Source organism: Aulonocara stuartgranti, assembly GCF_965226115.1.
Source record: "Aulonocara stuartgranti genome assembly, chromosome: 14".
In the NCBI taxonomy this organism is placed as follows: Eukaryota; Metazoa; Chordata; class Actinopteri; order Cichliformes; family Cichlidae; genus Aulonocara; species Aulonocara stuartgranti.
The window spans coordinates 13,664,622-13,678,994 of NC_138950.1; the positions used below are offsets into that span (position 1 = coordinate 13,664,622).

A 14,373-nucleotide genomic window follows, 5' to 3' on the forward strand; every position below is an offset into this window, starting at 1 on the left:
ATATACAAATACTGCACCGGAAAAGTCATCGGTAAACAATAATGCATATCTGTGTCCATCTCGTGATTCTGGATCTATCGGCCCTGCTAGATCCGTATGTACCAGCTCGAGAGGTTTCTCAGCTCTCCTGTCAGGGTTTCTATTCCTAGTCTGGACAAATTTTCCCTGAATACACACCTCACAGTTCAAACTTTCTTTGTCAGTTTTCCCTTTGATTTTCATACCTTCAACCACATTTTGTAGCTTCAGAATGTCACTATGATTGCAATGTCCCAAAATTTCATGCCATGTCTGCACATCAAAACAATTATTACACTTATCATCGTACTCACTTACAGTCTCAAGGTAATAAAGTCTGTTGTGCTCATGGATGTGAAACTTTGTACCGTCTCTGTGTTGAAGGACGTTCCTTCCTTTCTTAAAGATGATAGTGGCTCCGTTCGTGGTGGCCTCTCTCACAGAGAAGATATTCTGTGGAAATGAGGGAATGCATAGGGCGTCTTTCAGTGTTGTTTTACACTGTCTCCCTCTGCTGTCAATCAAGCACACCTCTGCATCTCCTCTGCCTTCAGCCACTCCTTTACACCTGGTGCCATCAGCTAATTCCACACAGTGCGTTCCCGGCTGGAAGTCGTCATTAAATTTCTTGAACGCTGTTTTATCATTCAGGATGTGTGATGTTGCGCCAGTATCCACCATTAGGCCTTTGGTCCTGATGTCTTGTGGCTGTTGAGGTGCCGCGTAGTCATCGCTCATCCGGAAGACATAAGTGTCGTCGCTCTCTGCGTTGTCGCCCTCCTCCGAGGCTATGCGTGCTTCATCATTCCGTTGTCGTCTCCTGCAAGTCGACTCTCGATGGGTGTTGCTCCTACAGTGACCGCACCACTGTCTGTAGCGGCATGCTCTGGCCACACTTAAAACAGACTATGTCTGACATGTCTCTCCTGTGGTCATTAGCAGCTGCTGCGGGTCTCACGCTGGGTTGCACTCTCGCCTTCATGATGTTATCCTCTTGTTCCATTAAGCGCATTTTCTCAGTGTCCTCATAGCTGCGGAGTTTCGTTTTAAATTCCGCAAACTTGATTTCTGATTCACTTTGCGTAATGTGAACGGAAAAAGGTTTAAATGTTTCTGGTAAACCTTTTAACACCATCGCTACAAGCAGACCATCACTAAGTGTCTCTCCAGCATTTCTCAGGGCTGTAATAAATGTCTCTGCGCGTATGATGTACTCCGTGACGCTCTCACTGCTTGCTTTCTTCAGAGAAGTCAGTTCGGTATAAAGGCTGATAATTCTTGGTTTACCTTTTCCTGCATAATAGTCTCTTAAAATTTTCAGTGCCTCGCGTCCATCATCGGCAGCTTCTCTCATCACGAGCGATAAACTCTTATCATCCAGGAACTGTATTAACTCTGCATAGGCCTGGGCATTCTTATCTTCGTCGTCCTCACTTTTCAATATTGTGTCTTTTAGACCTTGTAATCTAAGATGTCCCAAAAATTTTGTCTCTCACAGTTCATAATTCTTCTCATCTCCGTCAAAAACCAACCTTGCCCATCGGCCACTGGGTTCACCAGCACGCTTATTCATGGTGCTAACTTAGCACGCTAGCCCTCACCGAACACGCTGTACTTTGCGACTTTTCTGGTGGTAAACTTTCCCCTGGCGTAGCTTCAATGTTTTCCTGGGCCCATAACCTGTTAGCAGAGACGGGTCTTCCAGCGGAATCTGCATGAATATTGAAGATACTTATATTGTCTAGACGGAGGAATAATCACACGTGGGGCATCGGCTTTTCACCGGAACAACACTTAGTTTTTATTATTGAACTCTCGCGTGCACTCTGCAGCATAACAGGAAGCATCCTTTCAAAATAAAATCACAACAGATGACAACGAGGGCATACCTATTAACTAGCTCAACAGTTCGTTTCACTAAATTTGTGGATGATGAGCTTGATGACTCAGTTGCAGCACACATGAGGTTGTCAAGTCTTTAAAAAAAAGTCATGCTGATGTCCTAATGATGTCATGGCGAAGTCATGGAGACATTGAATATGAAAGAAACCAGGCTTCCAGGAAACACAAACAAGAGGCTATACTATGATTTGTGGCCATATATATATATATATATATATATATATATATATATATATATATATATATATATATATATCCTTTGAAATGGCTCTTAATCTAATCAGAATCCATTGTTTCCATAATGATGGAAATCTGGCCGGTCGTTTCAGTCGCACGTACACTCTACCAGCTTGGCTTGGAGAGATGCTGTGCTCTATGGGCCCAAAATTACGGAAGCGTGAGGAACACGGAGGAAGCTTGGAATTTATTTTTTGATATATGCACCACTGAGCAACTCGTGTTCAAATAACTGGGGCACCATCTTGTCATCAATGCAACATGCACCTGAACCTGTGGATGTGGAAACGTGGAATCTATTCAAATATGCTTGCACTACGCGGTGCCGGTTTAAGGGTTTTGTTTTGCTTTTTTTTTTTTTTTTTAAACAAGAGTTACTCATTAAAAGTGCCTCAGCAGTAGAGCTTGGCCTTTTACTGCTTTGACCTTTACTTTATGATTTATATTTCCACCTCAGTTGAAATGCAGCACTGAGCTCCTGGGACCTCTTTTAAGAAGTCTGGTCTCTCTCAAGTACATGTATACATAGTGCTTTTTAAAAATAAAATAAAATGCAGTTATCACTCAAGAGGAAGTGAGCACAGAGTGATGTAACTGTATTACATGATCTGGGATTAGAAATCCTTTATGTGCTTGCAAACAAGGTTCAACACCAGGACATCGCTGGGCTGCAGATCCTCCCTTTATCAAATATTGTTCCAATGTCTCAGTTTCAATATAATATATATTATCCTGTGTATAATATAACAATATAATATATGTAAACAAAGTGTGTTTTCGCATCAGTACTCAGTAAAGGTGCCATATCTTATTTTAATGGCTCTGCTAGCATTCATCCACATCCGCATTAGTGTTTTGAGCTGTCCTGGTTTGTGACCCTGGCGCTGCGAGTGCTCGGATCGCGCTTTAGATGTTTACTTCAGGTTTGTGCCATAGCAGCGACTTCAGCCCATGAAAAAAACACAACAACCATAAATCTGCTTATAGCTAAAAGTGAGGATTTATCCTGAAGCCTCCTGATTTAAGTGTAATGTAGCAGCAGCATGTGTGTCATTAGGTTAGGTCCTGTCTGTTCCTCTCCAATGATAATGTAGGATTTCCATGCAGTCTAGATTATGTGCTAAGAATAATGCCTCAGAAAGAGCAGCACAATAATCAGTGGCACAGTGACCATTTCATTTTCTCTCTTTCTTTCTGCCTTTTTTTGTGGTTGGGGGAACTTGAGCGGCAGACCATCTGCTCCTCAGAACCGAACTAAAAGCGGCAGTCTTTTGAATTATTCATTTTTTAAAACGAAGCACATTGTTAGAGACATTTGGTCGTGGTCTAAAAGCTTACCTTGGGTCCTGAAGAAGTGTGACTTTCTCTCACAACCGAGCGAAGATAGTAATGGATCCCCCAGAGAGAAGGGGATATGGGAGTTATCTAAGTATGTCAGTCTGCGTAGCTTCTTCCTTTAACTTTAGTCTTTTTCCTTCAAATGCAAAGACCTTATCTTATACTCAACGTTCAGCCAGCTATCATCTCTACCACTATCCTGCCTGACACAGAGATTGGCTATTACCATATCATACGGCTGATTGAATCCTCTGTGCTGCCGGTGGCTTTGCTGGTGGCTTTCTCTGCAGCGTATGTACACTGTGTCCTGCTGTTTAGAGAATATAGAAAGAGCAGATAGATGTCAAATTGATTTATTTATCTGAAACGCACAGGTTGTTGTTGTTGTGGGAAAATGTAGCATCTTACTTTGAACTTCAAACAGAGATTACTGATGATTTTCCCCTTCACCACACAAATTTATCAAGCATCTCCGAAAGAAGCTTTTTCTCTCCTTTCAAAAAGGTTTTGCTTTTGTCTGTCCTCTCACAAAGAAACTGTTTCCATGAATGACAGCAGGTCATCCCGATAGATAACATCTCACCTTCATCTCGGCTTCACAGGGTCTCGGCCGCGTTTTGAAGACAGCCCGCCGCGGATTGCGGAGGACCCCTCGGATTTGATTGTCTCCAAGGGGGAGCCTGCCACCCTCAACTGCAAGGCAGAGGGCCGCCCCATCCCCAGCATTGAATGGTACAAAGATGGTGAACGTGTGGAGACAGACAAAGATGACCCGCGTTCTCACCGCATGCTCCTGCCCAGCGGCTCCCTTTTCTTCTTGCGCATCGTGCACGGCCGACGGAGCAAACCAGACGAGGGCGTTTACACCTGTGTGGCCCGCAACTACCTGGGAGAGGCCATTAGTCGCAACGCTTCACTGGAAGTTGCCGGTAAGGCCTTGTGTTATTGATCATCGTGCTAACAGTGTTTGTGGTTCCTTTTGCATTATATCTTGATATGTATGTTATGTGTACACAGATGCCTCACAGTTGTGTCCCAGATCTTTTTGCAGCTGCCTGCCAACTTTGTGGAGGTTCACTGGAGAAGTGGTGCTTAAAAATAATGACATGAAATACACAGACAGTAGGAAGCGACTTCTAAAAATATTGAGGTGTAGCTAAAATCAGTGATAAGTAATGGCCTGTGGATTCGTCCTTATTTTTTGGCTACTTTGGCAACAGTGATGCAATTTGTCTTGAAGTCTGTGTGTGTTAGTTGTTTAATAGCACTTTTAGAAGAGGCAGGCATGCAATCATTTTGTGCCACATTAGGCAGCTTAGCTACTATCCATAAATATTAAGATATAACAATACACAACACATGAAAATAATTTCAGTTTTTGGAAATGAAACTGTGGTATATAATGTAATGGGTGCAGCTGAGTGTGGATGCTGACCATAGTTAGTGGAGTTTGTGACATTTCATCTTTAATCAAACATCTGGATTTATTGAATGATGCATCTGTGGCTCCATTCTGCACTATTGTGTCGACCAAAATCTCCACAGATGCAAAACTGTTTATTACACATTTGCTAAAAAGAAGGCAAACTCAGTCACCCATTGCGGCTGATGAAGCTTCAGTCCCCCAACTCCGTACTCATCTGCAGAACAACACCCATCTTTGACAGCTCGTTCTTTGGCTGCAGCTTGCACTGTTTCTGCATAACTGCATAAAATGTGTTTTATTAGTGCTGTTATCAGTGAAAAATGTGCCTTCAAAAAATATTAGCAAATGTTATATTTGATAGTAGCAGTAGTACGGTTTTTCTTTATTGTATTTTTCATTTCATGATGTGTAAAATGTTTTCTGCCTGGGCTGCGGGCAGGTAAATTCATCTTTACGAAGCCACGCTGTTGTGATGTGAATTTCAGCATTGTCCTTAAAAGTTTTTGAAAAGATTTCCCTGGAAAAGACGTTGTCTTGATGAGTGCATCTGTTGTTCTAAAAGCTGTATCATTCCATCGCAAATCAGCAAATTTTTAGAATTTTCTCCAAGTTGCGCAAAAAATTCTATTCTCCAAAGATTAAACATTTATAATAAGCACTGTGAATTTCCAGCTCCACACCTCAAACACTCTTTAAGACATATTCTTTTGAAAAATGCTCAGTTGACCCACACCACAAGGCAAACATCTAAACATTTATAAGAGCCTGCACATTTCTGCAACAAATCTTTGGACACCTGAAGCCAAGATAAACTTGTACCTGAATGATGGGAAGAGAAAAGCATGAAGGAGGCAAACGGCTCATTATGCGAAGCATATCGCATCATCTGTCAAACATGATGGGGGAGACGTGACTGCACGGGTATGTATGGCTCCCAGTGGAACCGAGTCACCGGTGTTTATGGATGCTGTGACTGCTGATAGAAGCAGCAGGATGAATTCTGTAGTGTACAGGGATATACTCTCTGCTCAGATTCAGCCAAATGACCTTCATCCGAGATTAAGAACAACTATTATATTTTACATTTTTTTGAGTTTCTTCAGTTACTTTTGAGTCTCTGAAAAACAAAAGATTTTTTTTTAATCACTTGAATCAAAGTTGAAAGTTTGCGCTTCAATCAGATCTTGATTGCTTAATTTAGAACAGTGTAGTTGTGTACGGAGGCCAACATTACAAAAAAGTGCAATTATCTGCTCACTTACGGAGATGAATGTAACTGTTCAGGAGATGCATGGTTGTATGTTTGCCATGCTTCTTATACTCTGACACTATTGTGTCTACAGATCACTGTGAATGAGACTTTTGTCTGAGAGCCGAAGCGCCCAGAACCATCAAGGAGGTCATCACGTTTCTCACTCCTTTTTTTTGTGAGACCTCACCATTTAGAGGAATTAATCCAAAAAAAAAAAAAAAAAAAATTACAATACGTATGATTATGTGTACAAACATTATAATTGTATGTGATAGAATTAGAGAAATTGGTACGTACTAAAGTCAGTCTCCTAATAAAGCATTTCTGGGTTGATAAATACTATTATAAAGGGTGTTTGTAGCTGATTTCAGCCTGGCATGGTTCCTGTAACGTGGCTTTGAATTGTGCTTCTGTTGGTTTTCAAAGTGCAAGGTCCCTGCAGCTTCTCAAACAATTGTGACTGAAATTAGCAGCACTGATTGGCCATTTTGGTAATTGCAAGCAAGCATACACCCAGCATGACCCATGGAGCCAAATTTTAGGAAATAATGCCAGGCTGACATAAATTATGCTTTGATAAAATAAGATCATTATGTTGCTATAGTTCAAGTCTACAAACTACTTAAGGAAAACCTGAGCCAAAAAAAATAAAAAAAATGTAGATAATCATTATTTGCTAATTACTCTCCCTCTCTTTTCTGTCTTAATGGATTTAACATTTAGTGAAGGAAATGCCAGAAAATTCCCCATTACAATTTCCTAAATCTAAGTTCACGTCTTCAAATGTCATTTCGTCAAACTCCTCATATTTGAGCAATCGGAAGTGGTGAAATATGAGGATTTTTACAGCCGATACAGAAGATAAGGCATTACTCATCTTTTCTGTTGGGGCTGCACTGATAAATGTTTATGTCGGCTGTACTGGACTTCTCTGTGGCAGTTAGATTGCCATCTCCTCACCTCAGAGTCAGTGTGTACAAACAAGATCAGGAGAGTATGCCTTTAAAGCTTTGTTATTTGTTAGCTTGCTGCTGAGCAGTACAGAGTGTGAGCTTCCTCATCTGTTGGTGGAAGTGCACTGAAGTAGAAAAAAAGACTCCCTCATGGAGCCGTGTCTGTTATTTTTTCTCCCCCGTCCAGGACACGTGCCATTGTCTTCCCCCTCTCCTCGTTGCGCCGGCGTGGCTCGGCCCTGGGCTGAACTGCGGCTCTCTTTGGCACAAGAAAATGGATTAGTCAGTGGGTTGATTAGGGGAAGGAGCCTAACAGATTAGCAAGGTTGAATTGTCCTCGTTAAAAAACACAAAACAGCAATTTGAGCAAGGCCTTATCTGCCTCCATACTGAGGCTTCTTTTCCAGCAGTGTGTGTGTGTGAGCGCTCACGGCTGGCTGACCTCATCTGTGGCTTGGGTCCAAAAATAGGGACAGCCTCCGCAGATATCCTGCATATTGACAACCATAAGTGTCTGCAAGTAATGCAGATATCCAAGCTGGGAGGAGATATAAGGCTGTCATATTGCCTCTTTTGAGTTGCTGATAATAAATGTAGCTTTGTGTGCTGCTGATTACAGTGCAGTCATACTGGTGAAGGGATGATTCACCTGCAGGCACCGAGTGACTAACAGTATTAATAAGTGCCTGTTTTGCTCTAATCTCAGTGCCTGCAGCCTACCAGGGCATATGCTAGGACAGCATGATGGTGGTCTTGGATTCCCCCTCCCGTCTGTGTGAGGTTGTGCTGACTGTGGGGTAAATAGTGACCCAATTAGCACTGGCATCGGGGGCGGGGGGAGTCTGCAGTGTTAATGAGAGGCCAGTTTTAAGCTGGTGGCCTTGCAGAAATGTGTGTCGGTTGTGGCTCGGTGGCAGGAGTCTGAGAGACAACAGGTGGGAGGAGGAAGAGCTTAAACCTCCCACTGAGCAGAAATGAATACTGATGCATCTGTGTGAATGCTGCAGCTCAGAACAGGGAGCAGGAGTGCTGACACTAACCTGGTTTTCACCACATTAATTACTCATTTATTGCCGGTGAATGATGCATAATGCATTTGGCTGCATGACTAAGACTTTTATCTGTAGTGCACTAGCCACATGCCGTACTTTTGCTTGAACTACTTGGGCAAATTGTTCTTATTCCTCTGAACTGCAGGGTGTCATGGATAACTGTAGGGCTCGAAGACTTGTAGAAGCCCACGTGAATCATATTTGGAAACATTTTTGGAACGTAAGCCACATTTTTTCAGAGCACCACTGCTACAAATTAAATTCTAGCTGATCACAGAAAACTAAATTAGAGATGCTTAACATTGTGCCCATTGTTTCATCTTTCTGTTCATTCACACTGATACGTTTAAATTCTTTCACAGAAGTATTTGTTTGCTGACACTGGGGTGAAGCACATTTCCATTTTATTATTTTTCCACATTTTTTCCGCTGTGGTTGGTTTCATTCATGCAATGCTTCTTCCCAGGGGAAACCATGGATGTGTTAAGAGAGCTGACTATGGGCGCGACCCAGTGGCAGGGTACATATCACATGGGCTAAAAAGCCCTTAGGAACAGAATTGCTGGTTCAGGGCCTAGCGGCTTCTAACTGCATGTCATTTCCCTGCTCTCTTGTCTGTCAGTCTCTGCTGTGCACGGTCAAATAAAGACTAAAGGCTGCCAAAAACATGTAAAATAATAAAAAAGACAGCTAATAATTTTCTGTCACTCACCAATTTGCATTTTATGTGGGCGACATTTCTTTCCAGAGTGTCACAAATTGAATAACTGAATTTAATTATTTCTTAGCATAACGCTCTTTAGATAGTTTAGTTTGAAGGTTGGTTTGAAATGGTTCAGGGACTGATATTTTGCCCATCTGTTCTGCAGTCAAATTAGGGAAGACTGTGGTTGGAGCCTGTGGTTGTGGCCAATGAACTTGTGATATTGTTACTTTTAAAATGATGGCTTTGAAGTTTGGGACCAGGTGTGCAATTACATGGAGTCAGGTGCTGTCTTCAGAACAACTTTGTGATCAAGTCAGTGTGCCATCAATTTGCAAAATGAATGGGTTAAAGTTGGCATGAACTGTGAAAATCCAATGAAAATTGCAAATCCGTTGTTGTCTACATGCACAGAAATAGACCCTGTGCACGAAAAAATGCTAACTTCCCGTTTTAAGACTGGATGTAGGGTTGTACATTTCCGGTAGCTTTATTTTGCGGTCAATCACTACTGCGAAGATGGACTCCAAAATCATGTCCAAAACACGAAAACTGAAAGATCGCGTTAAGGTACGAAGAGCAGAGGTGGGAACACTCACCACTGCTGTGTCATAAAAAAAATCAAATGATCAATTTTGACGATTGAAGCGTGTACATCGATTGGTTGTTTACATCTGTTGCACACTTGGATTAAAATGAATTGAAACCAGTGTGGCTTTGTGAGTTCGCCTTTACTGCATCTGCAATTATATACATGGACATAGCACAACGTTACACACTTTTGCAGTCTCACACAACTCTTATAGGCGCACTGCCTTATGGGTAGTCTTTAAACTCAAATCACTAGTGATGGCCCGCTTGAAGCTGACGCTCCGGAGCGTGTGTCGAAAAAAACAACACACTGGTTCAGAAGCACTGTGTCGAGGCTTGCTTCGTTTGGCAAAAGTCACGTGACCAGTGACGTCTGAAGCTTCATTACGCACGTAACTGCTTCGGTACCTGATTCAAACGGATATAAGGAAGTGAATCATCCACGGGATTCGTGGAGTGTGTTGATGGTGACAGATAGCGACGAGGTGATCATTCCACTGACAGATATGGAGCCAGCGAGGAAGAGAGGACGTTCTGGCGTGTGGGAATATTTTGAGTTGATTTTGCTCAATTCATTTTATCTGCCGAAGTGAAAAACTTGAAATGTCCAAAATCATGTTTTCATAATGTAAATATCATTACAGCATATGACTTTAGGAACACTTCCATGTGAATTAAAGCTAATGAAGACTACAAAAATGTATTTGACACTATACGTACATGACATTGCTACAGTTTAGAAAATCATTTTGTTTATTGTTTTTAGGTGATAGTCTGCAGGACCCAGGAATACCTGCATATCTACCAGCTTGCAGTGTAGTTCCTGCACTCCACAGCCTCTTCTGTTCCATGCAAGTGGATTTTCTCCAGGGCAGGAGAAACTATTTCTAAGAAAAGAAACAGACTCAGCCAGCGCACAGTAACACGAATCCTCTTTTTAAATGTAAATAACAAAAGGGCTACCTTACATTGATCATGTTTTTACTTTGCAAGTTCTTGATTAGGGATGGGTTTTGATTATCGCTTTTCTGATTACAATCCATGCTAAATTGAATAAAGTGATATTGATTCATTAAAATCCCGTGTCGATTTGTAAATTAACGTTATTATGCCTGAAACGCCAGCATCTCAGGTTAAACCTCACAACATGTCGTCAAACACCATGCAGCTAAAACAGTAACTGGGAGCAGGTTTACGGATTCTGCATACAAACGTGAACACAGAGCGCGGACCCGACGCGTCAGAGTCAGATTTTGATGTGTCGTCAGGTCCGCGCTGTGTTTGCCTCTTTTTTCTTCGCTGGCTTCTGCAGCTGCAGGTTTCATAACTCTCTGTTTACATCTCTAATTAAGTCTCACGTGTGTCAGCTTTCTTTTAATAGATACGAAATTATGGATATATACTGTTAAATGATCAGACTTGTAATATTTCTGACTGAGGCAAAACTTTCCAGATTCCAATCAAATTGAATCGGATCCTGTATCGAATCAAAATGATTCTACAAATCAGTGACGATGCAGCCGTACTCAGCTTCCTAAGCATTTTCCCTTTCCAGTTCACAATCAATCCCACCCCTAGGTCAAAAATATGTATAGGACAATTGGCCTAATCTAATATTTTGTATGAACCTGTCCAGCTGTCCAGTGATTAAACGACAAGTAGATGGAGGCAGGACTTCACAGCAGGGGCATACTCCATAATGTGCTGTGCATTATCATATGTATATTATATATATTGCTCACTTATTGTATTTACCAACATCAAGGAGTTATGAGCAAAGAAAGGCCACCATAGTGCATGTTTAAATAGGGAAAGTTTATTGATCAAAATGTATTACGCAAATACGCATTACATTTTTTTCAGCCCCCCAATCGAGAAAACAAAACCAATTACATGTTCAAAGCAACGGAACGGTGGCCCAATATCAGAGAGAACTCCACTCTTGAGTGAGCAGTGATAATTGAGCAGTCCGTTTTATTTTGCAGATTCAAGCTGCTCTTCAAAATTTTCACCACCAGATGTCACCGGAGAGGACTGTGTTCAAAAGCTTCGAGTAATGAACCGCTTTTCAATACAAGCTTCAGTGCTTCGGAAAGCTTCATTTGGCCATCACTACAAATCACTAATATTTCTTACAGTGTAACAATGGAATAAACATAAACAAAAGATAGTGTGATCCACCAGTCTATATCTGCTGTGATTACAGCCCGGTACAGGTATAAATCCACAAAAGTGCCACGAGGTTTCCGCACAAACTAATGAATCAGATCTAGCTGCTGCTAATCGTTAGCATCACGGCTAATTCACATCGCTACCAATAACTTATACACTAATAACACATAGAGGGGATTAACGGCCAACTTTCCCACATTCTCTGCAACCCCGTGGACTCATCTGTAGATACATTTTAAGTTATTTACCATCTTGTATCTGCTTACCTACAATTATATACATGGACATAGCACAACGTTACACACTTTTGCAGTCTCACACAACGCTTATAGGCGCACTGCCTTATGGGTAGTGGCTGGCTTCTTTACTCCCGCTAGAGCTGCTCATTTTAGGGGATACTCCCTCTTGTGGTGTAACGGAGGAATAACTACGCTTCCTGAACTATGTCATTTTTGGAGACTGGGGCACACATTATTTTTCCACAATCAAAGAAAATACAGATTTGAACAATCAGACCATTTAACTAACTACAATATTGCCTCCTCCTGTGTCTTATGTTTTACGGAGTCGTGGCTCAGTGAGGACATCCCGGACTGCGCGCTCAAGCTGGAGGGCTTTCATCTGCTGCGCGCGGACCGGCAGGCCGCTCTCTCCGGTAAAACCAAAGGTGGAGGTGTCTGCTTCTACATCAATAGTGGCTGGTGCACAGATGTAACAGTGATTGCCCAGCACTGCTCTTCCTCTCTGGAATATCTTTTTATTCACTGCAAACCGTTTTATTCTCCGCGGGAGTTTGCTTCATTCATCCTGGCCGCTGTTTACATCCCGCCAGACGCGGATGCGCAAGCAGCTCAGTGCGCACTCGCGGAGCAGATTCTCCACACGGAGCGGACATACCCGGACTCTCTCATCATTGCTCTTGGGGACTTTAACAAAGCCAATCTGAGCCATGAGCTTCCGAAATACAAACAGTATGTTAAATGCCCGACCAGAGAGGAGAGGACATTGGATCACTGCTACAGCACGATCAGCGGGGCCTATCGCGCGGTGCCGCGCGCTTCACTCGGACTTTCTGACCACGTGATGATCCACCTAATCCCCGCGTACAGACAGAGGCTGAAGCTCTCCAAACCTGTCGTGAGGACCAAAAAACTGTGGAGCAACGAGGCTGTGGAGGAGCTTCGCACGTGTTTGGAGACCACAGACTGGGACACAATGAAGGCTGCTTCTAACAGCTTGGACGAGTTTACGGACACTGTCACCTCCTACATCCACTTCTGTGAGGACAGCATTGTGCCATCACGCACCAGGGTGAGTTATAACAATGACAAACCCTGGTTTACTCCTAAACTCAAAAAGCTGTGGCTGGAAAAGAGTAAGGCGTTCAGAAGCGGAGACAGGGACTGCTACAGAGAGGCCAAGTACAGGTTCACTAAGGAAGTGGACGTTGCTAAACATCAGCACTCTGAGAAGATGCAGCAGCAGATCTCAGAGAATGACTCGGCCTCTGTGTGGAAAGGTTTTAGGAATATTACAAACTACAAGCCTAAAACCCCCCACTCCACTGATGACTTGCTCTTAGCCAACACCCTCAACGACTTCTACTGCCGTTTTGACGAGCCATCAGGCAGCCTTCACACCTCCAACGGCCCCAACAATAGAGGCACTTTGGACACTCATTCCCCCACCTCTCCCCCCTCCATAGAGCCATCACCACCTTCAAACTGTTTACCTGCAACACCCGCCCCCTCACCCCACACAAAAGAGGATTTCACACCACCTCCTCCGACCACAACTCTTCATATTCATGAAGCAGATGTGAGGAAGCAGTTTAAGAGTCTGAATGCTCGGAAAGCTCCCGGCCCAGACGGTGTGTCTCCTGCCACCCTCAGACACTGTGCAAACGAGCTGGCCCCAGTGTTTTCTGGCATCTTCAACTCCTCACTGCAGGCATGTCATGTGCCTGCCTGCTTCAAGTCCTCTACCATAATCCCTGTCCCCAAGAAACCTAGGATCACTGGACTAAATGACTACAGACCCGTGGCTCTGACATCTGTGGTCATGAAGTCATTTGAGCGCCTAGTTCTCTCCCATCTCAAGACCCTCACGGCCCCCCTCCTGGACCCCCTGCAGTTTGCATATAGAGCCAACAGGTCTGTAGACGACGCCATCAACATGGCCCTACACTTCATCCTGCAGCATCTGGACTCCCCAGGAACCTACGCCAGGATCCTGTTTGTGGACTTCAGCTCTGCCTTCAACACCATCCTTCCAGACCATCTCCGAGACAAGCTTTCCCAGATGAATGTGCCTGATCCCATCTGCCGGTGGATCACTGACTTCCTGACGGACAGGAAGCAGCACGTGAGGCTGGGAAAGAATGTCTCGGACTCCCGGACCATCAGCACCGGCTCCCCTCAGGGCTGTGTTCTTTCTCCTCTGCTCTTCTCCCTGTACACCAACTGCTGCACCTCCACCCACCAGTCTGTCAAGCTAATCAAGTTCGCAGATGACACCACCGTCATTGGGCTCATCTCTGACGGGGATGAGTCTGCCTACAGGAGGGAGGTTGAACGTCTGGTGTCTTGGTGCAGCCACAACAACCTGGTGCTGAATGCCCAGAAGACAGTGGAGATTATTGTGGACTTCAGGAAGCACACAGCCCCACTCCCCCCCATCATCCTGACTGACACCCCCATCACCTCTGTGGACTCATTCCGCTTCCTGGG

General features: G+C 43.5%; 1 protein-coding gene across 4 annotated transcripts in view; it reads left to right on the forward strand.

The window, feature by feature from the left end:
* LOC309688327 (roundabout homolog 2) overlaps positions 1 to 14,373 on the forward strand; it is a 77,810-nt gene that overhangs the window by 11,431 nt on the left and 52,006 nt on the right. For all 4 annotated transcript variants that reach the window (XM_082503967.1, XM_082503969.1, XM_082503968.1 and 1 more), the window contains exon 2: positions 4,098 to 4,424. In XM_082503967.1, the coding sequence (XP_082360093.1) occupies positions 4,098 to 4,424 (327 nt within the window). The remainder of the gene's footprint in view (positions 1 to 4,097; positions 4,425 to 14,373) is intronic.